We start from the raw sequence: 26,870 nt of genomic DNA on the forward strand, positions 1-26,870 counted from the left end.
ATTTTTTTTGATGTTGAGGTGCTGGAAGGTGTCCAGAGAAGGGTGACAAAGCTGGTGAAAGGCATGGAACACAAATCCTATGAGGAGAGGCTGAGGGAGCTGGGGTTGTTTAGCCTAGAGGAGGCTCAGGAGTGACCTCATTGCTGTCTACAACTACCTGAAGGGAGGTTGCATCCAGGTGGGGGTTGGTCTCTTCTCCCAGGCAACCAGCATTGGAACAAGGGGACACAGTCTCAAGTTGTGCCGGGGGAAGTATAGGCTGGATGTGAGGAGGAAGTTCTTGACAGAGAGAGTGATTTGCCATTGGAATGGGCTGTCCAGGGAGGTGGTGGAGTCACCATCCATGGAGGTGTTCAAGAAAAGACTGGATGAGGCACTTAGTGCCATGGTCTAGTGGATTGGCTAGGACTGGGGGGATAGGTTGGACTGGCTGAGCTTGGAGGTCTCTTCCAACCTGGTTGATTCTATGATTCTATGATTTTATGATTCTGTGAAAGCCTCCTTGGACACCTAGGCATGGATTTTGTTGCTGATGGCTTCTGAGGAACATCTTGGAAGAGACAGTATAAGAACCAGTTGAAACTATCTGCCTAAGCAGGCTGTCAGCTTCTTGAGGGAAGTGGATGTTATGGCAGTCTTCAGGTGCAGACTCTTCTATGCTGTAGTGGAAAGCATACAGCCTCCACCAAAATGTTCAAATCTGAAAGCTATAAAAAATCTAATTTTCCCCAAGTTATGCAGGAAGGCCACTCAGAACCATTAACTGGTGGTGTTCACAGATGTGTGTGTACACACAGGAACACACACAGAGTAATCTATGATAGAAACTATAGAGAACCCTGAAGTAATTTGATGTCCTGAAGATGGGGAGGAGCATACAAATACAGCAAGTGTTGCTTTGGGGCAGATTCTCCCCGCTTTGATGTAGGATCAAGATACTCTGCTGTAGCCTTTATTTGTGACACATTTACAGTTCTGGAGCCCCCAACACAAGAGGAAGCTGTTGGAGCGAGTCCAGAGGGACAAGAAGATGATCAGAGGGCTGGAGCAGCTCTGCTATGAGGACAGGCTATGAGAGTTGGGAGTCTTCAGTCTGGAGAAGAGAAGGATTCAAAGAGACCTTATAATGGCCTTCCAGTATCTGAAGGGGGCCTACAGGAAGGCTGGGGAGGGACTATTTACAGGGTCTTGTAATGACAGGATGAGGAGTAATGGTTTTAAACTGGAAGAGGGGAGATTCAGACTAGATGTTAGGAGGAAGTTCTTTACAGTGAGCATGGTGAGACATTGGAATGGGTTGCCCAGGAGGCTGTGGGTGCTTCCTCCCTGGAGGTGTTTAAGGCGAGGTTGGATGGGGCCATGAGTGACCTGCTCTAGTGGGACGTGTCCCTGCCTGTGGTGGGGAGTTGGAGATGGATGATCCTTGAGGTCCCTTCCAACCTAGACCATTCTCTGATTTTATGATTCACATGTGCCTGCCTCATCACAATGCAGGCCTGTTAAAACCAGTTTAAGTACAGTCCTGGATTGCAGATTTCAGTAAGATTCAAGATGGCAAGTGCATTGTCTAACAGTTTTCTCTGAAAACTCTCAAGCCTGAAGTTCAGAAGTGTTCTTCTGAGTCTTCTAAAACTGCTTTTGTCACATTATGGGTCAGATCCCAAAGTCTGCCTATTTCAGAGCCTCAGGTTTCTTACTGGAACTGTTTAACAAAATTATTGTTTGCCTCTTTTGCAGTGCCTCGGTAAGGACTTGCACTGACACATGTTCAAAAGGTCAAAATAATCCATGAGTTGAATTTATTAAAGTGACAAACACAACAGTTCTGGGCTTGCTAGTGCTAAATGCACTTGTTGCAAGAGATTGAGCTCAAGTTCATAAATCCCAGGTAACAGCTGACAAAGATGGAGACACAAATCTTTGCAACAGTGCAGAGCTGTAGTAGGAATGCAGCAACAATAAAGCTGTGTTTGAGTGCAGAGCTCTTACCAAGGTGTCCCTGTTCTGCATGGAGGAAAAGGAGCACAGCCTGTTGACTGCTCTGATTTGTGCTAAATCAGAAGTCTTTCCCTGCTCAAAGAGATGTTCCTCACATATTTTTATACCCTAACACCAGCTGTCTCTGCCTTCTAGGTGGCAGCATATTTTGGGTGGAGAGTTAAGTAACATAGTCATCTACGTTTAGCATGTACTCTGTTTGGCTCATTATCATACTGGGGGGTGTCAAATTTAATATTAAATTTGCAATTGACTAGGCAAAGGTATTTTCTCAGGTACTGCAGACTTTGAAATCTGTTTGGAAGCTGCATATTTTTGTTGTTTTAGCCTCGCTTCATTAGTTTTTGCAGAAACACTGACATCTTACCTTCACAAGACTCCCTCCTCTGCCATTTGGTAGGTCAGCTTTGCAGATCTTATTTCCTTAGAGAACATAGAATGGTTTAGAATCACAGAATCAGTCAGGGTTGGAATGCACCACAAGGATCATATAGTTCCAACCTCCCTGCCATGGGCAGGGACACCTCACACTAGATCAGGCTGTATAGAGTCTCATTCAGCCTGGCCTTAAACACCTCTGGGGATTGGGCTTTGACCACCTCCCTGGGCATCCCATTCCAGGGTCTCACCACCCTCATGCTGAAGAACTTCTTCATAACATTCAGTCTGAATCTATGCACTTCTAGCTTTGTTCCATTCTCCCTAGTCCTATCATGACCTGACATCCTAAAAAATCTCTCCCCAGCTTTCTTGTAGGCCCCATTAAGATACTGAAAGGCCACAATAAGGTCACCTTGGAGCCTTCTCCTCTCCAAATTGAACGGCCCCAAGTTCCTCAGTCTCCCCTCATAGGAGAGGAGCTCCAGCCCTCTCTGGACACATTCCAGCGCATCCATATCCCTCTTGTAATAGGAGCTCCAGAACTGGATGCCATACTCCAGGTGGGGGTCTCACCAGAGCAGAGGGGGAGGATCACTTCTCTCGAGCTGATGGCCACACTTCTCTTGATGCTACAGCCCAAGATCTGGTTGGCTTTCTGGGCTGCAAGAGCACACTGCTGGCTCATATCGAGCTTCTCATCCACCTCTCATCCAGCTGTGCTGCACCAGCAAGGGAATTTTGTTACCCTAAACACTATAATAATTGTCAGAAACAAATGTGCAACAATCTGAAGCTGGACACAACATTAATGAAGTACAGTACCACACTACTAGGAGTGGTGAAAAAAAACCCCAATGCTTTAATAGCCAAAGCTGTTCAGAAAGCTCTGCCTCTGCATTCCACAGTTCTGATGTGATTTGGTGTTTTATTTTCCTGCAGTCTTCTGTCATCCACCAGGAACAGTTAGCACAGAATACAAGAGCAAACAGCAGAGATGAATAACAGTTTTCATCAGTTTGAGCAGAAGTATTCCAGTATTCAGGAAGCGTGATAGGAAGTGTCAGGTAGCAGGCAACAGTTGAGTCACCTGTGAAACAGGAATGCTGAAGACTTGCTACCACTAATTGTCCCTGTCAGCCAGCATTTCCAGTTGCATCTTTGAAGAGAAGCAGGGACCTTGCCTCGAGACAGACGTGGGCTGGAACACCTGGGCTTGCACCCTGCAAGGAGCTCAAGAGGTGCTGTTGCCAGCTGAGGCATGCACAGGGTGAAGAAAAGCACTCTCAGGGGGATCATAAGGGTCGAGGGTGAAGACCTTGCTTAAATCCATTGGTTTATCTTCCCTTGCTGTACCTCTCTCTAAAGAAAATGCCACATACTGCATACAAAAATTGATATTAAAATGCTGCTCCACCAAAAATGCTCTTGGAATTCCATTAAGCACTTGCATTTTTGTTGCCCACACTGAAGGAGCCTCTCTTAGTGTTTTAGAAGTGGCAGTGAATACAAAGCAGGATGAATTGTTCAGTGACTGGCAGATCACTCATCAGACAAAAATTTGTACTGATAACAACAACAAAAAATGTCTCTTAATACTCTGTCTTAATACTGGGTTTTTTTTTTTGAGACAAACACAAAGGTGCACACTCATGCTCTGTATCAGACAGCTGTGGAGTTATTCTGCCAGAGAAGACTGCAGAATTGTAGCATAATGAATTCTGCAATACATGGCCAGGCAACCGGTGTAGGCACAGGAGTAGCACTGTTGGGTAATTTTTCTACTAGTGAAGGAACTGATTTAAATAATGGGGAAAATAATAGTTACAATTAAAATAGTCAACCAATCAACAAAAAACTCAAACCAAGCAATAAACAAATAACCTTTCCCGCAGCCCAAAAAAAACCCACAAAATCCGCTATACCCAAACAAACAACATACACACACCTCCCCCAAAAAACCCAACAACCACTTCCTGAATCTACCACCATCTGTTACCATCAGTCTGGTTTTGTATATATATATTTTGTATTTCATTTCTCTTCCTTATACTTTTGTAACTCCCCTCACCTTAAATACCTTTTATTTATCATAAAAAGTTTTTTCTTTTGACTTCCAAATTGGAGCAAGACTATTCTTTGCGTATTTTACCCATTTTCACTCTCTGTATCCAATTCATTTCTTTCCACAGGGGGAAGGAATCCTATTATTGTTTGTTCTGATAGGTTTTTGGGCTCCAGAAAGCTTAACTAGACTCTGTACACCCCCCAAAAATCAAACAGCAGAAGCAAAGTATGGCAGGTGGAATCCCACCTGAAAAATTTCTTCATTAAATTTCAGTCCCATTACCTGCATCTAATTTTTTTTATTTTGGAGTTCATATTTTGTCAAATCATTCTCAGAATGACTTTCATATGGAACCATTCCCTGTTTTTCTAAGCTTTTCTTCTTGAGCCATTCAGAAAGAACTATAAAGATGAGTGGACCAGAAATACCAACATGCTACTGTGTTTCACAAGTTCAGTAGGAGCACTAACAGGAAGGTGGTGTTTCCTGGCTTCTGAATGCATGAAGGACCTAAGTTCCCTCTCTACCATCATGAACATGCAATTGTTTTAATGATCTCTAGCACTTTTCCAGCATTTATAACTTCACTTCTGTTGCACAGAATCTTCAGGTAACAGGACAAGCCTCTCTGTGTCAACAGCTACTTTGGAATCTTTAACCTGCATGAAAACAAATCACTACAGCTTTCTGGTATGTGGAAGTCTGAAATATCACGCCCATTCGGATTTTTACCCTGAAAATGATGTGAAGTTTAGCATGAGTCTGCATTAGCAACCTGTCCTTCTTTACATGTAAACACCTCTATGCACATGATACTGTTTGTTTTTTTCCCATGTATTTCTATGCTATTCCAATGCAGTGAGCATTTGGAAATGTTTAACATTTCTGGAAAATACTAACTCATGTAACAAAACTACTGTATCTGCTTATCCCAGAACACAAACCTATTCTCTCCCCTTAGCACTTGCTTATTACCATAAACAGAATCAGCCAACATAGCAGTATTTAATGTCTACCAACAGGCAGTATTTATTGTTGTAACTGAGAACTTGACATACAGTATTGCACAAAATTATAATGGATCAATCAACAAACCGATATTTCTATGCAACTGTAAGTAGCACTTTGACAGAAGTTTAACACATTGTGCGTGAAGTGTCTTAGTAAAGTGTCAATTTAGAGGATTATTTCATGAGAGCATAAAAGTGTGAACTTTCATTCAAGGCATATGCATGAAAGACATGAAAAGGATTGCTATCCATGCCACAGGTCTGAAAACAAACAAACAAACAAGAAAATCACAAATCAATCCCCTTCACTCCAAAATACACCAAAACAAGTGAAATAAGTACTAGCGCCCTTAGCAACCACCAGTGCTACCACATTTGAAATCTTGCCCTCTAGCAATCAGGAAAATGCAATCTAAAGAAGTGTCCCTTAACCTGGACTTTTAAAAAATCCTAATCCAGTTACATCACATTAACTGCTTGCTTTGTTTGGTTGGGTTTTTTTCCATTTGGCAAGACTGTAAGAGTTATGGCACTATAAATGCTACACAGATGGTGTATAACCATTAACTCCTTAATTACTGTATGAAGTAAGTGTGTACAACTGACCGGTGAAGGAAATGGTATTTTTCAATCAAGAGGTGATAAAAGTATACAACCAAATTCAAGTATTAACTGCAAGTGTGAAAACTCTAACATCTTCCTCTGCACTACATAAAACAGATCAGTATTTTAATTTTTATTCTTTCCTCTACATCTCAGAAAAGGTGCAGAGGAAAGAGGTGTAGCTGCAATTCTACATCTTCAGCACATTACTGTTACAAAGTTGATGACAGCCACATGTGTACAACTGTACAAACCAACATGACCTCTGGATCTCTCAACATGCAGCCTTACTCCCATTTAACACTTGCCCATCCTTTACTGCAAGACCCCAGTCCCTGTTGTTGCCCAGGCAAACAAGTTCTCTTCTGCACAAGTGCGCAGCTTAGCTGCACAACTTAATCTCTGAACAACTGGAGAAACATGGAGATAAAAGGAAGCTACGGTACTTCCCTCATACTAGAGGCCTTTGAAAAGGCCTACTGAGACATTCACAATTGTGCCTGAACAGCAGTGAAGAAGAGTGAAAGACTTCATATAATCTTGAAAAAAACAAATCAGTGGTTTCCAAACCAGAATTTTGATTAGGAGAAAGCAAGTTTAAATTCCAAAGAAAAAAGGGCATCCTATAAATATAATAATTCATTTACCAATTACTAAATACTAGAAGTTTTAAGATTACAAATTCTGTCAGGTTACCAAATTACCTTCAAGACAGGAGTTTTGCCATAAGCTTTAGTGAAAATGCCTAGTGCCTACAGTGTTACAAAACAGAATTCAAGCTGCAATGAGATTAGTAGAACTACCAAACAAAAAGCACTGAGAACAGGGCATTTCTGTCTCAAAAAGGTGTTCAATAGCTTTTGGTGCACAGACAGAACAATCCACGAACACGGGCTGCTTAACCAACTTTACAATTTAAGTCAAGAAATGTGTAAAACGGAGCCTGAGTGTATCTTGCTTTAATAGCCTAGTGCTTAAACGTATTTCATCTCCTTGAAAATGAAGTACAACAGAGTCTGTGTCTTCAACAAGGGAAAGTAAAACTGGGTTAGGCCATTTTCAAGTATTTCTTCAAGCAGTGCTATGGTAACCTACCTCTATGCTAACATGTGAGCTTGTTTTTTAATTTCTCTGTGTTTATGAGAAAATAGATCCCCAGAAAAGAGGACTCTGAAGCTGAAGACTCTGTGACTGTGTACATAAACCCTTAATGACAAACATAGCGAAATGGTTTAGTTGTTTTCTGGTTTTGCCTCCTCTGCCCTCTCCTGGCCCACATCAAAGCGGAAAACACAGGCAACATATGCTTGCAAATGGCTTTTGAATGAGGAAGTATGAATAGACAAAGGAACAAAACAGTGAGGTTTTATTTCCTTGGCATGTGCAAGTACAGAGATGTTACCACAGCACTCACTGTTCTTACCTTTTGGATTCAAACTGAGCATAAATTATAGCATAACTACATCAGTGGTGGAATATAACAAATCAATTTACATTTTCAGAATCAATTATTTTTCTTAATGGTATCTACACTTTACAAACCCTATGAATCTGAAGAAAATGAATTTGCTTCCAAAATCTGTAACAATAAATGTTCAGGGGTGTTCAAAGTCAAAGTAGTAGTCCTGAGACATCAGATGTTAAAACTTTCTCCACAGCCACAGGTTCCTTTGATGTTTGGATTATTGAAGACAAATTCACTGGACAGTTTGTCTTCTACATAGTCCATTTCAGTTCCTAGAAGTGTCAGCTGTGCCTTCTTTTCAATAAACACTCTAACCCCTTGAAGACAACAAAGAAAAAAAAAAATATCTACATATACAGCAAAATAATTATTCACTTGAAATTCTTTTTCAATCAGTGTTACAAAAAAAAAACCTAAGTATGAAGACCACCAGTCTAACTTGGTTCACCTGGCCTAGCATGAACTTTCAAAATACCATAACTTTCAAGGATCAAGAATTGGTGTTTTGCCTCAGGATCTAGAAAGAGCTCCCTCTTCTAAAACATACAATGTGTCTACCTCTCTGGAAAGTTACTTGAACTTTGAAACTGCAAATATGGCAAGAAGATGCAAGTAGACTGCTTCAGCTGTCCACAGACTACAGATTAAAAATAAACAAGCAAACAAACAAAAACCCCAAACCCACCCAAAACAAAAAAAACAACCAACTTAAAATTGTACCAGTAAGCAGGAAAAAGAACTAATGTCACGAGAGACTACTAGAAAGCACTTGTAGCGTAACAGGCATTGAGACGAAAACATACAGGCTCTGCAAAGAGATCTGGACAAGTTGGATCAATGGGCCAAGGTCAGTTGCACAAGGTTTAGTGTTAGGTCCTGCAATCCGAGGTCACAAGAAGCACAGACAAACCTACAGGGTTGGGGCAGAGCTGCTGTAAAGCTGCCCAGTAGAAAAGGACCCACGGGTGCTGGCTGACAGTCAGGAGAACATGAGCCAGCAGTGTACTCGGGTGGCCAAGGCCACTAGCATCCCAATCTGCATCAGGAACAGTGTAGACGTCAAGAGCAGGGAAATGATTGTACTCCTGTACTTGACACTAGTGAGACCACACCTCAAACACTGTGTTTGGTTTTGGCCCTCTGGCTACAGGGACATTTAGTTTTTGGGGGTTGTGCAGAGAACGGCAATGATGATAGTGAACAGTGTACAGTGAGGAGTGGCTGAGGAAACCAGAATTGGTTAGTCTGGAAGAGTCAGAGGGATACCTCACTGCTCTCTACAACTACCCAAAAGAAGGCTGTATAGAGGTGGGAGTGAGTCTTCTTTCTCTAGTATCAGGTGATAAGAGGAAATGGCCTGAAATTGTGCCAGGGCAAGTTTAGATTGCATATTAGGAAGACTTTCTTTATGGTCAGGCATTGGAATAGGTTGAACATGTTGTTGGTGGAGTCACCGTCCCTAGAGGTGTTCAAAAATTGCATGGACGTGGCCCTTTGGTACACGGTTTAACGGCCATGATGGTGTTAGGTCCATGAGGATTATTGAGCACAGCTATATAAAAATTCATAGCCTTCACTGGCAATCTCTCTAGAAGCAACTAAACCAAAATAAAAGCATAGAGACACACCTGAAACACGTCTGGCTTTGGAACTTAGAGTCTCATATACAAGAGAGGGAAACTGCTTTTAGCATCCTTAAGACGTGAAACAGGGAATGTCTTCTGAAAAATGTGTTTTCAGCACTGTAAGCTAGGCCAGCTCTGAGTCAAGCATAAGAGATAACTCCAGAAGTCAGATAAATTTGAAATCAAGAGGCATCTGCAGAATTAGGTGTTAGTCTTCATCTCACATACTCCTAGTTCAATTTACTAACTTGCTGAAGTTTAAAGTAGTTCTCTGTATAAGACAGTAACATTTTTGAGAAGGGTGACAGGTGGAAAATAAGCTCTACCTGGCTAGAAGTATTATTTCTTTTACTTTATGTAAGAAAATAATTTGTTATCCCACTTACATACCAAAACAAGCACAATTATCCTTCTATAAAAATCTGTATTTGACAGAACACTGACAAAGATTCATAAAAATTAGAACATCTTACAGAACTGTGCTGGCTTTGGCTGAGGTAGGATTGATTTTCTTCATAGTAGCTTGTATGGGGCTACATTTTGGATTTGTGCTAGTAACAGCATTAGCAATACAGGAAAGTTTTCCCTACTGCTGTACAGAGTTTACCCAGTGTCAAAGAGTTTTTCTGCTCAACTCATCACCCAACCAGCAAGTAGGCTGGGAGGGCACACAGCTGGGCCAGCTGACCCTAAATGACCAACGTTCAGATGGATAGCATTTGTCTTCTCAAGTACCATTACATGTGATAGAGCCCTGCTTTCCAAAAGATGGCTGAACTGGAAGTGGTGAAAGAGCTCTGTATTTATTTGCCTTTGTTGGCATGCATGGCATTTGATTTACCTATTAAATGGTCTTCCTCATTTTGCCATTCTTTGTGGGGCTTAATTATTGGCTGTGTTTAAATCATGACAGGAATTTTACTGATAGACCTATCACAGAATGCTCAATGAAATTATGAGGCAGAAAGCTTATGAAAACAATTTAAAAACATTCTTAAACTAACATCACAGAACCTGCTGTTACAAAGCAATTTAAAAGTCAAATGCATGAAGAAGTTAAAAGGAAACGACAAATAAGTGAAGGCAACTAGCTAGATTGAAAAAATGCTTTGCAAATAACTTCTATGCATTGCCAAGCCTTGTTTTGGGTATGCCGATAATCATTTACACATCCCTTGTCCTGCTTGTCATTATCTCTCAAAGTCTGCTATTAGCCACCTTCAAAAACATGAACGATGGACTGCAGATTTTAACAAACTGGTTACTTCAAAACAGAAACCAAGGTGACAGCAATTCCTTTAAAGAAGTGTATGACCCTTTGCTATAATTTGTTACTTCAGGCAAATCCTAACCTAACAAACCTGTAATTAAGTTGTTTTTCCTCCCCAACACAGAAGTTTTCTGTGCTGCATCAGAAACTCACCATCTTGAACTACTTCTTCATCAGAGTCTCCCTTCGATTTTGTATATTCTAAGGTGTAAGAAAGTCCATTGCATCCTCTTGTGCGAACACCTACTTTCACACCTACCTAGAAACAAAACCAAAGAAAACTCCATCACATTCATGACTTTTTAAAAACTGATTCCAAAATAAAACAAAAAGTATGCAGAACAAAACGCTGACATTTATTTTTCTCCACTGCATAAAGCAGAAATTGTCTTAATGGGTTAAGAGGTAGTATTTTTCTCTCTTACAAAACTGACTGCAAAGGTAAAAGCAAGCACCAGATATTTGCTACAGCAGATGAGGTATGCTGAAGTTTAGACATACTAAATTGTTGGCACTCCTGTAGATGCCTGGTCTCACAATGTCAGTCAGATTTCAAAGATGGGTATTTTTGTGACTTCAAATGAAGCTCTACTTAGATGCTAACTCAAAAGCTATGTTAAGATTGTTGACAGTAGCATATGAAGCTGTGGGAGCAAGACAAAGACTTTTACTAAATTTTCACAGAATGACTGCAGTTACACTGAACAGAAACTCAATCCACATCAAAGTTTAGAAAAATCTACTTCAATGACTTCATTACCTCTAATGCCCGTCTCACTTAAAAAGCAATACCCTCCTTAAACTGAGTGTGCTTATTTGCTGCTTTAACTGACCTTAAAAACTAATACTGTCAATGTGCAACATTCATATTATCTAACATGTCTGCCAAAAAGAGCATCTCCGTAAGAACTGAGAAAAGGTTTCAAGGAAACAGAAAACTATTTGTGCACAGCAATCTTTCCAACGTATCTGTATCACTCTACACACCAGTGCTTCATAACTGAGGAGGAAAATCATTGTCTAACTTAATAATCAATGTTACAATAAAAATACAAAAAAACCTAACTTCTCATCAAGTAATCTGAATCTCAAGCAGCATTTGGTCTTTTCAGAATAAATACCTTCCTGACCAGGAACTGACAGAAATAATGGGCTGGAAAACACAGCCACAATTTACATCAAGGGCATGACAGACCAGCTAAGCTGTAGGCTGACCGTTTCTTTAGGGCAGCTTAGAACATTAGAATAAAGAGTCTAGTTCATTGCAGATTAACCTTCTCATTTTTCGTTCTCTTCCTCATCCCATTGGGAGGATGGTGGAGGAGTGGCCAAGTGGCTGTACAGCGCTTAGCTGATAACTGGGGTTAAACCATGACAAAAACTTACTGTAAAGAAGAAAAGCTAATGCTTGATTTATAATTAATCTACTACTGAATACTTCACAAGTATTCCTACAAGAACTTAAACAATAACTTAATACCAACAGCTGATGATGTCTTTCCCTGCCTGAAGTAGCCACTATGAGATACTAAAAGGCTTCATTAAAATATAGCTCAAAAATACGTTCAAGTTTTTTCAACTTTACCCACCTTAACTGCACAGTGAAAGATCATTCGTCAGTTACCACCTACATTTCTTTTTATACAGAAATAAAGCTTGATATATAAACAAGCTTACACATTTCCCTCCCAGTTAGCTAGAAATACTTTTCAATCATAGGCTGTGCTAACTCCTTAGCACACTGGCAGGCTGGTCCTGTTTATACTTACATGCTCAGGTTTATCTTTTAGAAGCTGTTTTATCTTCTGAACAGCTGATGGAGTCTGAAAAAAACAACAACAACAAAAAAGATGCGAATTTGAAATGTTAGGGTTTTTTTGTTTATTTGCAGTGAGTGCTTGCACATACTAAAGTCTGCAACATGCTCAGTTGTAATATAAAGTATTTCTGTTTCAACACTAGGGACTCAAATTTTGTTTACATTTGAGTCCTATCTACGAAGTCCACCTTCAACATCAGCCATCTGTCAGTACTGACTAGGCTCTGCTCTGCTTGAAATATCTGAAGACACGCACTGTGCTGTAAAACAGATAGCTGAATGGAATCTATGCAGAACACAGTACTTCTTCACCCCATTCCACACCCATACTGCCAGCAGAGAGCTCAAGAGTTACAGTCCTGAATGTTAGGATTTTTTTTTTCTTTTCCCTACAAAATCAGTATGATAATTCAGTTAAGTAATTTTTCTCTTGCAAGACTTTTGTCACATACACCTTAAAGAACATAAACTGAAAAAAGGAAAAGCTTTGGTAACATTAAATCCTCACCACGAGCAGATTTAAAACACATAAAGGTTTGCAATATGCTTTTTGAATCACTGGTATTATTTTTTGTCACAGAATTGCTATTAAACAGGAATTACCTGCTCTGACAAATTACTTAATTATAAGCATTTAATCTGAAATTACTCCTGAAAGGGACTGCACTTATTCTCTGAAACTCCTCTACAGAGAGCAGCCTTCTCAATGCCGCTGCTCATAGCAAACACACTTAAGGATGCAAAGCCTTCCTGAAAATGGCCTACTCGTCGGCTTCTGCAGATAAACTCTTTGCGTTTGCGTTTGTTTTGTTGTTGCTTTTTAGAAAAAATAAATACACTGTGCAAAAAGGGACCACACTGATGTTCCCCTTTCTCTTAGCAGCCCTTGACTTTTGCAAAGGCTGCCACAGAGTGCACGGGGCCTTCTGCCCAGTCTAACTATCAAGGCGCAACAGCTCCTTCCCGGTAAAATCAGGAACAGGTTAAAAGCCGCTTTCAGTCTCCCCATAGCCCTTTCCTACCAAGTAAATTCCATCCGCAGAGCACAGCTGGCAACCTGCAAGGGTTAACGGCGCTAATCCTCGCCCGCTCCTCCACTCCGAGAGTCTCACCCCCCCACACCTCCGGCACGGCCCGAATCAGAGGCGCCTCGCCTGCTGCATACTGGCAGGTCGGGCGGGCAGCGCCGCGCCGCGCCCGAAGCAGACGGGCGTAGCGGCCTGCCCTCGGCCCGTCACCGGCAGCCCGGGGCTGGATGTACTACCTGCCGCGGGGCAGGCAGACAGGCAGGCAGGCAGGGGAAGGCCTGGCGAAAAGGCTCAGCACTCGGCCCACGGTGCGTCTCCTGCACCGGTGAGGAGGCACACGCTACAGGGGCCCGCGTCCTACCGCTCCCACCCGCCGCGGGCACTGACCAGGGTGAGGGCGGCGCGCGTAGCCTGGATCTTCCGCTTGCTGACGGCGCGCACCGTGGCCCTCACCACCGACGAGGCCATGATCCCCCTCCGCCCTGTCCTCTACCCTCTGCCATGGGCACCGCCGACGTCACGCAGTGACGCCACGACGCACAGCACGCTGCCGACACCCGCCCCTATTGGGCGTCTGGCTGTGATCGGCAGGCAGCGGAGGTTCCGCCGCTCTCAGCGCCGCGGCAGCAGGGCTGGCCTCGGGCTGCGCCGGGCTGGGCAGGGCAGGGCAGGGCAGGGCAGGGCGGGTGTGGCGCGCAAGAGGCTTGCGCCTAGAGATAACAGCGGGCTTGGGCAGCGAGGCCGCGGCAGGTGTTTTCTGTTAGTGCGGGCTGCCAGGGGAGGCGACAGGCATACAGTTCTCTGCCTCTGAGTACATAGTGCCCATCCACGGGGAAGTGCGGGCTGAGAACATGAATATTTATTGATGGTCGCACAAACAAAACGACTTTCCGTGAAGCGATTACATATGAAGCATTGGCACTGCCAGGGGGCAGCGAATGGAGTTAAATCTGGTTGGTGGAGTGGCATTTCCCAGAGCTGAGTTTCGGGGCCAGTCTTGTTTAATATCTGTGTCGGTCGTCTGGATGAGGAGATCAAGTGCACCCTCATTAAGTTTGCAGGTGACACTAATATGAGAGGGAGCGCTGAGCTGCTCGAGGGTAGCAAGGCCGTACGGAGGTACCCGGACAGGCTGGATCGATGATCTGTGGCCAGCGGTATGAGGGCTAAGTGTCAGATCTTGCACTTAACGTCACACCAGCCCCATGCAATGCCACAGGCTTGCCAGAGTGGCTGTGAAGTCGGCTGGAAGAAAGTACCTGAGGGTGCTGGTTGACAGAAGGCTGAACATGAGCCAGTACTGTGCTCAGGTGGCCAAGAAGGCCATCAGCTTCCTATTCTGTATCAAAAGTGTCCAGCACGGGTAGGAAGGTGATAGGCCTCTGTACTCAGCACTGGTAAGGCTTTGCTTCGAATGATGTGTACAGTTTTGGGTCACTCACTGTAAGAGGGACATTGATTTCCTGGACTGTGTCCAGAGAAGGACAACAAAGCCGGTGAAGGGCCTCGGTGGAAAGTCTTTCTGAGGAGTAGCTGAGGCAACTGGAACTGTTTAGTCTGGAGAAAAGGAAGGTGAAGGACTGTGACTATTACCGGAAAGGAGACTCTAATGAGGTGAGTGTTGGTGGCTTTCCGCTGGTAACAAATGATAGGACAAGAGGAAATGGACTCAAGTTGCATCAGGGGAGGTTTAGGTTGAGTATAGAAGAAACTTGACTGATGTGGTTATTAAACACTGAAACAGGCTTTCCCAGGGAGGTGGTTGAATCACCATCCCTTGAGATGCATAGATGTGGTGTTAAGGGACATGGTTTAGCACCAGACTTGGTTGAGTTAGATAATGGTTAGACTCAACTGACTAAAGGTCTTTTCTAACAGAAATGATTCTGTAATTTTGTCTGTGGAGTGCTCTAGTTCATACAAATCCCACAGTGAAGCATACACAATATAGAGTCAGTGCCCAGTGGAATCTTACAGGAGTAAGACACTGCATGTGTGTTTTTAGCTACCGGCTTCCTCCCTTCCTTCTGGGGAAGGGGCTGTGCAAGAGCTCTGTGATTGGAACCCAGCTACTGTTGTGGGACATAGACTTGCCTGACAGCTTGGAAGCAGCTTGAACTGCCCTGCCATTCCCAAACTGGGAGGCAGGCCAGGGAGGTACACTGCAGCAACTTCTGGGTATTTGTGAGAAACCCTGACAGCCTCAGTAGAGGAAGACTATCCCATTAATTTAAACTGAGCGATGGGTAAGTCAAAAGGAAAACAAGTAACCTCAGCTCTTCTGATACGGCTGGCATGAGTCTTTTTTCAGCTGTTTGAATGCCTGTCTCAGTGGTCAAGAGAACCTGGAATGGCCCTTCCCAGTAATGGGCTAGTCATGTACTTGCAGCTTTTTAGTAAGACCTAATCTCCTGGTTTAACCTTATGAATCTTAAACCCCAAGGGAACTGATATGGCTAGCAACCTTTGGATCCTCATTTCCCCTAATCTTTTAGCAATTCCCTGAACATATGTTCCTAGGGTGGTATGCATTGTTTCTAGTGTGGCCCCTGCTTCCTGAAATAGGTAGGGTAACCCATATAGCATCTCATAAGCAGGTAACCCTGTGTCTCTGTGGGGTTGTGTTCAAATATTCAGTGAGGTCAGAGGTAAGCACTTTACCCATGACAGTTGTGTCTCTACCATTAGTTTAGTCAGTGTTTGCTTTGAGGTGTGATTCATTCTCTCAACCTATCCTGAACTTCAAGGATTCTAGGGAGTATTATAGTATGATAGTCCCATCTAATTCCTAAGGCCAAGGTCAAGTCACTGATGATTTTAGAAGTAAAATGCATACCTCTGTCTGAGTTGATTGCCCCAAACCGAGGGACGATTTGTTCCAGAAAGCTGCCCTGGCAGTAGGGTGTTCTTCCACCCAATGGGTTAACTGATCTACTGTCACCAGGAGATATTTTCACCGACTTACTGGAGGCAATTCAGTGTAATCAAACAGGATCCTTTCAAAACGCCTGTATGCTAACTGCCTTCCCCCACCAGGGACCTTCTTATTTACCTTCTGGCAAGTCAAACAGTCATGGGTAATTTGCTTGGCCAATTAAAAAAAATCCAACACATCTAAAATTTCTCAAAAATTGATCACAGAGAGCCCGGATTCCATAATGAGTGCATTCATGAATGCTTTTTAAGGTCTGCCTCTCTACAGGCTTGGGAACCATTTCCTGTCCATCGTTCAGAAACCACTTTCCTTCAATTTCACTTGCCTCTGAGTCCTTCATTACTTTTAACTCAGAATACCGAATTCTGGTATTAGTTTCCCTGTGTCCATCTTAACTTTGAATATCTTTATTTCCTCTCCTTCTGCTGCTTCCTTTGCTGTCTTATCAGCCAGATTATTTCCCCTTATTTGGAAGGCCAGCCCCTTTGATGTCTCTTTACAAATACAACAGCTACTGCACTAGGCCACTTCAGTGATTCCAGTATTCATTCAGTTAATTCCCCATGGACCAAACCCTTCCCCTGGATACTGATTAATCCTCACTCTTTCCAGATTTTGCCAAAAGGTTGGACTACCCCATAAGCGTATTTTGAATCTGTATAAATGTTTCCCTCTTTATTATTTAGTGACACCAAAGTCCTCTAGAGTGCATGTAGCTCACATGCTTGGGCTGTCTTGTGAGTGTCTGAGGAAGCTGGTTTTACTCTGGAGAAGAGGAATCTGAGGGGAGTCTTCATTGCTCTTTACAACTACCTGAGATTGTAGAGGTGGATGTGAATCTCCTCATCCCCAGGTGACAGGATGAGAGAAAATGGCCAGAGGAAGTTTATATTGGATATCAGGAAAAAAATATTTATGGAAAGAGTGGTCAGGCATTAGGATAGGTTGCCCAGGAAGGTAGTGGACCCATTGTCCCTGGAGGTGTCCAAATGTGTATCTTTACTGATAAATTGCAGTGTATCACAAATGGAACAGAGTATACATAAATCTGATTTATTAATGGAAAAAAAGGTTTATGTTTGAGATTATGCCATAGTCCCTTAGAGACTTAAACACTTCATCCTCATCAGCAAACCTGAAATTTACTGTACAGCAAACCTGAAATTTACTGTAAACAGAGGGCTAAATCAGAGTCACATCAACCTGGGTTTTTTTTTTTTTTTTTTTCAGGGGATAAGACTGAAACAGTAGAAGAATGAACTTACTTTGAGCGAAAACCTGCCATAATTTCATATGCTGAACGTAAAAGGTTAACCCTCCTGGGCACACTGCTGGCTCATGTTCAGGAGGGTATCAGTCAGCACCCCCAGATCCCTCTCTGTCTGGCTGCTCTCCAGCCACTCCGACCCCAGCCTGTATCTCTGCATGGGGTTGTTGTGGCCAAAGTGCAGCACCCTGCACTTGGAGCTATTGAACCCCATCCCATTGGACTCTGCCCATCTGTGCAGGCGGTCAAGGTCCCGCTGCAGAGCCCTTCTGCCCTCCAACCCAGTCACATCTGCCCCCAGCTTGGTGTCATCTGCAAACTTGCTGATGACTGACTCCATGCCCTCATCCAGGTCATCTATGAAGATGTTAAAGAGGATGGGGCCCTGTCTTGACCCTGACCCCAGGTGGTCTTGGCCTCTCCTAGGGGGTGGGTCTGAACACTGCCAGGTGTGGTGGTTAGCCCACTCCCACTTCCTGTCTAGGAAGCAGGGGGACTTCCTGTTTTCTCTCTCTCTGCCTTCCTGCTCACCAGCAACCACCATCCTGTTCCTGGTTCTCTTTGTTTTACCACGTGGCCATCACTCATGAGGTGGACAAACCGTTGCCATCAAAATCTGGTTGTATTTACACATTTTGTATCTTCTTGTCCCCTCCCTATACCTTTGTAACTTCCCTACCTCAGATACCTTTTATGTATTGTTAATTTTTTCTTAACTTCCAAATTGGAGTGAGATTATTTATTTGGACGTGCTTACCTTTCCTCTCTCTACATCTAATTCCTTTTCTTTGGGAAAGAAGGGGGAAGAGGGAAGGGCATCCTATAAATTGTTACTGGTTCTATCAACTATATTTGAGTCTCTGGGAAATTTAAATTAGAACTGAGACAGCTGAAATACGTTTTAAAATTTGGAATTCTCTTCTGTTTGTTGCTGGCTCACATTTTGCTTGAAAATATGTTGAGGGAAGAATGTAAAGAGAAAGTGTTTGTGAAAGTTGCACATCTCGAAGTTAACAGAGAGCTGGCTACGGATGAATAAAAATCAAAACAGGAGTTAGGAGCCCTGTGCCCTAAGACCACTGCAGCAGTTCTAGCTTTCAACTTTAATAAAAATAGATGGGTAAGGAAAAAAATGAAAACATGACATTTCTGTAAGCACACATGACATTTCTGAAACTAAACTAAGGAGAAATACAGAAACTTAAGGCTGATTGAAAAAAAACTCCTTTTTTGTTAAAACTTTATTTCAGAAATAAAGTCATAAATAACAGTGGTTTCAATTTTACAATGGAACTAATTCTTTCCTGAACAAGATAAGACAGTACATTACCAGCTCTGGAAGGATTTCAAGTAAAAGTCAAGTTCATACTACAAATTAAATTCTTGGCTGGTACACGGATCCTCTTCACTTTTGATGAAAATGGATGTGTGTTTTCCTCAGTTGCCAAATGTAATACTTCTATTCCTTAAAGTATTTTGTGTCTATATCCCCAAGGCCTTGAAGAAGATTCTTAGCAGCATCAAACAGGACTGTCCTGTTTCTTAGTCTTTCTTTCTTCTTGTACACAAGCACAGCAGCAAATGAACTCCCATACAATCACATAACAGAAAAAAAACCACAAGAAATCTCAATGGCACTGTTTGGCTAGAGACTGTAAAGTATGTTTACTAGCATCTATGTTTTCATTCATCTACAGGAAAAAAAGGCAGCAGTCTACAAACATTTCTAACACTTGTACACAAGGATTCAGTAAACAACATTAATAAATATTACTTGCTTCTTCAAGAAAAAAATGAAGAAAATATAATGTATTTGGCTTGCACACAATTTAGTGCATTTCAAAATGGTCAGGTGAACAATAAACCCTTGAACAGTTCATTTTTATTTTCTGCCTTTTCCTATATGATATTACCAAGTAAACAAGTGAAAACCATCATGGCTTCCTAATAAAATGCTCAAACAATCTATTTAAGAGCAGGGGTCCATATTAAATTCCACAGTTGCTTGTACTAACAATCTAAAATAAGTCTAATTAAATATGGGTGTTTTAAGTCAAAGTTTGTCTGTGCTGCTGTTCTGTGAATCCAGATGCTTTAGCCAAAGACATTTTTTTAACATGAAGGAAGGGTCGGTATTGCAATTTAACAGTGCTTGATATCCCTCATGATTCTTGTGGGGTCCTCTTCTGTGAGGCTTTGCCCTGAGTCATGTATTTATTGGAAAGGCTGCCTAAGATTGGGAGGAAGAAAGTGTCACATTTTAAAGGTTTGGAGAAAAAAAAGAATTAAAAAAAAAGACATAAAACTGCTGAAACAATGAGACAGGACAAAATTACTGTTAAGTCAAACTATAATTTAAGTACACAGCTCAACTTTAGATCGTTACCTGCTGCAGCACAGTAGAAAATACTAGAATACAAAATTGAAAACTAGCATTTTTTTTCTAACTAAATGCCTAATGGCTTTGTGTTTAAAATCCCCAAGCTCAGACTTGGAAAAGCCTTGCAGTGAAAACAAAAACTACTGTGTCTTTTCCCAAAAAACCCGAGAATTTAAGATGCTTCATTGCAGTTCAGTTTTCTAGAGTTTGTAAAAACTACTTAGGTGTCCCTCTGGGTCATGCAGAACGATATATGTAATTACTGAAAAAAGCTCAAGCTGCTAAAAGGTTTGCAGTTATATTAGAAACTGATAGTAACTTAAAAAAGCAGTTGGTTTCAAAATCTTCACTGTACCTGTCTGTAAGTATGTGAAATTACTGTAAGGAAGCTTCATTTTTAACAAGGCATGTAACACAAAATGTGTCTTTGATCCAGAGAGTACACAAAGACCTCTATATTAGCATCTGACTGCTACTTGTAAGTGCAATTTTAACTTCCTTGCATTTTGGCAGCTCAGATCAAGGATGTGCTTTGACAGCCTCTCCAAAGTTAGATGATCATGTGGAATTTTAGACAATTACTCTGAGGAAGCCTCAGAAGAAAGCATTCTACATGTCACCCCAATGAAACACAGAGCCACACGTATGCTAAACAGGAGAGACTGAAAACAACACACCATATCCATCTGCAAAATAAAAATGTGCAGAAAGGACATGCTTGTTTTACTTCCAAAACAAATCTGAAATACTGCAGTTTCCCAGGCTTCACTTCAGAATTACCCAGCAACATATCCATACTGCTGTGGTGCTCAGCAAATAAAGCAGAGTTCCTGTAAGAGCTGATGGAGAAAGCAAATTAAAACTACATGCTTTTATGCAGAACTGCTGAACTGAAATTAAGATACACAAACCTGACTGTGGACTCAAAAATATTTTTCCTTTTTGCTTCTTTTTCTCTTCATGGATAAGCACTCCCTATAAACAACATAGACACACTGATGAACCAATAAAACTGAATGATGTAATTCCACAATTTAAAAAACCCAACAAACTAAAATGTTTTCCTAGAGAACTTAAGTGAAGCTATTTTCAATTAATTTATGTGCACTTTAGAAAATTAAAAAATATCAAAGCCAAAGGATACTTTGCTTTTACCTGATTTAATCTACCAGCATGTTTGGCTGCACTGGGTAAAGAAGGGGATCCACACAACGCTTCTGGTTTTGAACCACCTGAAAAGATCGTTTGAAACTAGTTTCCATTTCAAGAACCATAAGGTTGAAAAAACCCAAATACTGACACTCTATCTGCATAATACACAGGAAGTAGGACATTGTTTTTCCTCAATTTTATAATTTTCGTGTGATGACTGTTATAGAATATGTCGTCACTGACTACAGAACATACTCCACTTAAGAGAACTCAGTATTGTGACAAGTGCTCAACAAGACAAAGTTGAAGAAAAAGAATCTCAGAAGTTAAATTTAGACTTGACATACACCAAAAATGTTAGATTAATAAAACGTGGTTTCAATTTTTAAATATCTTTTCTGTCCACCCATCACTTCTGGAATATTTCTGAATACTCTGAAAGTTCTGAACGTATTTGCATCATTTTCCTCCAACTTTGAGTACTCTGTTAACACAGTATTATGCCTTCTCCCCCAGCTGCATCCCAAGTCTCCTGATCTAAGCCAGACAGAATGCTCTTGCTAGTAAGGCTGGTTTGAAATTACGTTTATACAAAGAGGTCAAGTCATGAGTAACTTGTAGATCAAATGTGTCCAGCACGAATTTAAATCACAGTATCATAGAATGTTGGGGTTGGAAGGGCTAAGAAAAATCAGTTAGTCCAACTCCCCTGCCAGAGCAGGGTCACCTAGAATAGATCACACAAGAATGTATCCAGGCAGACGCAAATACTCTGAGTTTACAATAATACTGTGTTCTTTTGTAAGCTAACTAAAGATACCACTCACTATCTTAAGCAGTCTCAGTTTTGTTGTAGAATGATTTTCCTTTACAACACAAATGACACAGGATCTGTCTTATCTGAAAGAGAGTGTTACGCATTTCATTGTTTCATTCACGTTTGACGGGATCTGAATTTGGGGGTATTCTTGAATTTTTTTGTTAGCTCTGTGAAAAATAGTACAGATTGTTGTATCCTGACTACTGACTTGGCATGAACCTTATTTTACTTGAGTTACAGAATTCTATCTGAGCAATCTGCACACTTTCAAAGCAACTTTAGTGTCTTCTGGATTAATTCTGGTTTAGATGTTGCAAAGAGCTCCAAGGCTAGCTTTTGCTGCAATTATGATACACTAAAAGAGAAGCTATAATTTGAAATGCTGACAAACTGTTAGTAAGTACAGTAGAAGCAGTTCCAACATATTAAAATACACTTATACCCTTTTTGTTACAAACATCTTGCCAACTAAGATATCATATCAAATATCCTAGGATGAAGCAAAGTTCTGAGAGGTGAGTGACAATGAAAGGAAAACTGACTAAACAGGACTACCAAAAAAAAAAAAAAAAGGCATTTACATGATGCCATTTAAATCGTAAACCTTATCTGAGAGCTCACCCTATTAAGCTGACCTCCCTATAAGCTCTGTTTAAAGTACACAGCCTATCAATTTCATACCTGCAGCTCCTTTATACTGTGGGCACTCCTTTTTGATATGACCTTCCCTTCCGCAGATAAAACAACGTTTTTCTCTTAAATCTCTGTCTTCCAGGCGCTTCCACTTCTCTGCTGATTGCCTAGGGGTCTTTTCTCTTGCAGTTTCCACTATAACCCTTGCTGGTTTCCTTTTTGGAGGTGTACACAGATGCAACTTTCCCTCCTTGATTGAGCTCTCCTTTTCTGCTGTTTTGTTTTGAGTTTCTTTGTCCTCTTTGCTTCTTTTCTCCTTGCTTTCTGTGTACCTCTGGGTTTTTGTATCTTCGTAATCACGACGTCGTCTTAGCCTAGAAGAGTAAAAAACTGCTGCAGAGTTCATAGATCTTAGACATACAGCTTCAAAAAAATAGGCCAAACAGAACCCAAGACCAAGTGCTGTCAAGTGCTAGCTACAGACAACAAACACATTTCTTAGTGGATTAAAAAAAAAACAACACTGCAACACCCTTGTTATTAACTTGGACAGACATGGATTTGACATATGGACTACTCAGTGGGTAAGAACTGGATGGATGGCTGCACTTCAAGAGTTGTGGTCAACAGCTCCACATCTGTGTGGGGTCCAGTGATGACTCATGTTCCCTCAGGGGTCCAAACTGGGACCAGTATTATTTTAACATTTTTGTTGAGGACATGCACAGTGAGACTGACTGTAGTGTCAGCAAGTTTAGGGATGCTACAAAGCTGACTGGTGTGGTTGATGCTCCAGAAGGAAGGGTGACCATCCAGAGGAAGCTTGACAGACTAGAGAGGTTAGAAAGGCTGGAATTGTATGAACACCACTGAACTCCATGAAGCTCAACAAGGCCAAGTGAAAGGTCCTGCATGTGAGTCAAAAGAAGTCTCAAATGTGGAGCAGTCAACATGGTTTTACTAAAGGGAAGTCATGTTTGAGCAACATGATACCCTTTTATAAGGACATAATGAGGTGGATAGATGATGGCAGAGCAGTGGATGTAGTTTCATTTGATTTCAGTAGAACATGTGACACCATCTTCCACAGCATCCTTGCGGTTAAACTGAGGCAGTGTGGTCTGAATGGTGACGTGGATTGTGAAATGGTTGAAGAAGTCAGAGAGTTGTGGTCAATGGTGAGGAATCCAGTTGGAGGCCTGTAGCTAGTGGAGTCTCTCAGGAGTCAGTACTGGGACCACTACTACTCAATATATTTATGAAAGACTTGGCTGAGGGCAGAGAGTGCACTGTCAGAAAGTTTGCTGATAACACTATACTGAGTGGAGTGGACGAAACACCTGAAGGCTGTGCTGCCATTCAGTGAGACTCAGACAGGCTGGAGTGTTGGGCAGGAAGAAACTGAATGAAATTCATCAAGGGCAAATGTAGAGTCTTGCACCTGGGAAAGAACAACCCTGGTATCAGTATAGATTGGGGACTAACCAGTTGAAGAGCAGTGAAAGGGAAAAGGAGCTGGGAGTCCTAGTGGATGGAAGGTTGACCATAAGCCAGCAATGTGCTCTTGTGGCCAAGAAGGTCAATGCCATTTGTCCTGGAGTCCTGTACCACTAAATTCCTCTCCTGCCCGGACTTCGGGGGGAAAGGGGAAAAGCCACCTGGTTTCCCTCCCCCCTCGCCTGCCCTGCAGCCGTGAAGGGGGGGGAGGGCTGCCCCATGAGTTCCCACGCTGGAGCCAGGCCGGGATTGGCCGTGCGCTTTCGTGCCTAAGGTGTGGTAACTCTGCCCTTTGTCTAGCGAAGGTTATAAATACTGGGGGTCTTCCTGCCTTTGGGGTTCCCGCTTTGGAGTTTGCCTGTGCCTGGCCGTATGTGTCTGCCTGAGCTCACACACTCCCCTTGGCTGGACTGCAGAGAGACCTTCAGGGATTTGCTTTCCTATTGACACCTTTGTGTGCCTAATGACCCTTAACGACCTCTTAACGATTCACCTGCAGCCACTGGAAAAGAAGAGGAAAACAGACCACAGGAGTCAGCCTGAGTGAGTTATTTGGCTTAGCTTAATTTAGTAAGAAACCGCTATTAATTAATAGCTAACGCCTTTTCCAACTTCTGACTTCCAAAAATAGTCAGATTATTGATGGTATCCTTGTAGGTTAATTCTCATGCAACTGAATCTGCTTATTAAACTAAATTAATCTTTGTATATATAGTTGTGGGGGCGGGTTTTTGGGAAAATAAAAAATAACTATTTTTGATAAATTCTCGACTCGGCCACATATTAATTCCTGCTCTCCGCAACATTATGGTGCAGCGTATGCAGGGTAGTTCAATCGTAGAATTTCTACATGAAAAGGGATGCCTAATCACAGGACTTGATTTAATTTGGGCTCAGCAAAATTGTAAAAACCCAGAGAAAATCCTGGAGAAATTAGCTGAGCGCTCAGACCCTGTGATAACTGAGTCTCAAACGGAGCATTTCTCTGTTGTTCTGGGGTCAGTCGTGACCCAGACTCTTGCTGAATTAGAAAATTATGAAAAAAGAATTCAGGCCTTGGTAAAGGATTTATTAGCAGAAAAAGCTAAGAGCCAAAATATCTGGGAAAACATGCTGGTGCAAAGAGCCTGACCGCGGCACTGACTGCCCAGATGAAAGAAAGGCTTGTAATGCCTGCAGACACTACCTCTTCACTCTCCATATCTGAATGTGAATTGAGTGATTCGCGGGAATCGGGGAGAAAAGCAGAGAATGCCCCGAGGGGCTCTTTGGGGGAAAGGAGTTCCCCGAGACCAGGCAGAAAAGACTCTGCAAGTGACTCAGAGAATTCCTCTGCACGTGCCTCTGTGCGGCAGAAAGCCTCAAAGCCACGCAGAAAGCGCAGGTCCTGACTGGACTCCCCCGTGGCTAGCGGAGAAGAGAGCTCCGGTGAGGAGGGCGCCATGGTGCAGAAGCACGTGCTGCCGGTAATAAGGACTCAGTCCGTGAAGGGCAGAAAAGGCGGTGCAGGGACCACCGTTATCAAAAAGTAGTTTACAGACGCACAGCTCAGTGACTTACAAGTCAAATATGCGAGAGATCCTGGGGACTCAGTCGCTGACTATGTGTATTGAGTGTCCCGAGCCGGTGGGGACCGAGTCCTTCTAGACTCGCAGGAAGCGGCTGGAGACTGGGGGGGATGATGTGTTCCTGACATGTGAACCCGAGGGGACACACAGCCTCATCACCCGTATAGCTTACTGGGCAAGCAGCGTCCACCCAGCCTACCGGGGGGAGCCGACGGAACTAAGGGTCACCAGCTCCTCTGAGCTCATCACTGCTCTCCGCAGACTTGCCTGTGTCCAGGCTATATATGATAAGGGAAATTATGATTGCCCATTTTATGCCCCTGTGGACCCGGAGAGACTGCACCCTATTATGAAGGGTTTGCCAGCAACTCTGCAAATCCAAACAATGAAGAATGTTGAGAAGATTCAATGGGTGATTGCAAAAAATGCAGAAGACGATGCCAAAGAGCATGTAATGACTTGGCCTGAACTGTTAACCGACTTAAATGCCCACGGGCTGCAGTTTGGGTTTGGGTCTCCTGAAGGAAAAGGGGCTGGGGAGAGACAGTCTTGTGCTTCTCCCCCAGAAAATTCCAAGACTCTGCGCAGGCAGGTCCGGCCAGTGCAGGACTGCCCCCCCAGGGGGACAGGTCCTGCAGGCTTCTCCCCGAGGGGAAGGGGCAGAGACCAACAGAGTGACTGGAGACCCAGAGAAAAGAACAGTTGGTATCTACAAGCCCTGACTTTAGGGGTACCAAAAACTGTCTTAAAGCAGCTGGCAGATTGGCAGCTGAAGGATTTAGTGCAGTGCCTTCAGAAATCAGCTTCAAAATCCAGAGGCAGCCGCGAGAAGCCCAGGGCCAGCGGCAGCGGCACGCCCAGTGGTGGCTCCCGGAGCGGCACGCCCAGAAGCGGCAGCCCCCCCGCGATTGTTTCAGCTGCGTCTCCGGGCAGGAAGGTTAACTCTTCCTTACTTTCCTGGCAGGAGTCAAAAAACTAAATGAGGCAGTGACTGCGTCAGGCCTCTGTCACCGCTTTGTAAACATTTGCCAATGGTCTGACAATGACGAACCCTTTATCCTAATCCCGACTGGACCCAGTAGAACGGCCGTAAAATTCCTAATTGACACAGGTGCTCAAATTAGTGTTTTAAACTTAGAATTGGCAAAGAGCCTGGGGATACAGCCATCCCGTAAAAGGATAAGAATATAAGGTGTTACACGGGCACCTGATAGCTGCTACCTAGCTTAAACAAGGGTATGGCTCCCAGGGGACAAACGCAGCACCTTGGTGGAAGTTGCCTTAAGCCCCTACCCGGGGAATATATTGGGTTTTGATGTGCTGGCTGGCAAGAGGTGGCATCTTCCAAATGGCT

General features: G+C 42.8%; 2 protein-coding genes across 5 annotated transcripts in view; both read right to left on the reverse strand.

The window, feature by feature from the left end:
- Positions 1-5,444: 5,444 nt before the first annotated feature.
- On the reverse strand, positions 5,445-13,889 carry ISCA1 (iron-sulfur cluster assembly 1). Its single transcript, XM_064140252.1, has 4 exons — positions 13,652-13,889; positions 12,187-12,240; positions 10,571-10,676; positions 5,445-7,839 (listed from the first exon to the last, which is right to left on the reverse strand). Exons 1-4 carry the CDS (start codon positions 13,730-13,732, stop codon positions 7,691-7,693), a joined length of 390 nt encoding a protein of 129 aa, XP_063996322.1. The 5' UTR covers positions 13,733-13,889; the 3' UTR covers positions 5,445-7,690.
- A 4,788-nt stretch (positions 13,890-18,677) lies between these two features.
- Positions 18,678-26,870, reverse strand: part of TUT7 (terminal uridylyl transferase 7) — a 44,543-nt gene continuing 36,350 nt past the window's right edge. For 3 of the 4 annotated variants that reach the window (XM_064176276.1, XM_064176274.1, XM_064176275.1), the window contains exons 26-29: positions 22,500-22,825; positions 21,002-21,078; positions 20,758-20,821; positions 18,678-19,696 (exon numbers count right to left, since the gene is read on the reverse strand). In XM_064176276.1, the coding sequence (XP_064032346.1) occupies positions 19,629-19,696; positions 20,758-20,821; positions 21,002-21,078; positions 22,500-22,825 (535 nt within the window). In that variant the 3' untranslated portion in view covers positions 18,678-19,628. Of the gene's footprint in view, positions 19,697-20,757; positions 20,822-21,001; positions 21,079-22,499; positions 22,842-26,870 lie in introns of those variants that run through there. The other variant, XM_064176278.1, reaches the window with a different exon arrangement.

Source organism: Pogoniulus pusillus, chromosome Z (genome assembly GCF_015220805.1).
Source record: "Pogoniulus pusillus isolate bPogPus1 chromosome Z, bPogPus1.pri, whole genome shotgun sequence".
Classification (NCBI taxonomy): domain Eukaryota; kingdom Metazoa; phylum Chordata; class Aves; order Piciformes; family Lybiidae; genus Pogoniulus; species Pogoniulus pusillus.

Bases quoted from the DNA above. Each gene is read 5' to 3' on its own strand.
- ISCA1 (XM_064140252.1), bottom strand. From the start codon at position 13,732: ATGGCCTCGTCGGTGGTGAGGGCCACGGTGCGCGCCGTCAGCAAGCGG. The intron at 12,241-13,651 runs GTCAGTGCCCGC...TGTTTTTTTCAG, and splicing joins CGCGCGCCGCCCTCACCCTG to ACTCCATCAGCTGTTCAGAA. The intron at 7,840-10,570 runs GTGAGTTTCTGA...GTTGTCTTCAAG, and splicing joins TGAAGAAGTAGTTCAAGATG to GGGTTAGAGTGTTTATTGAA.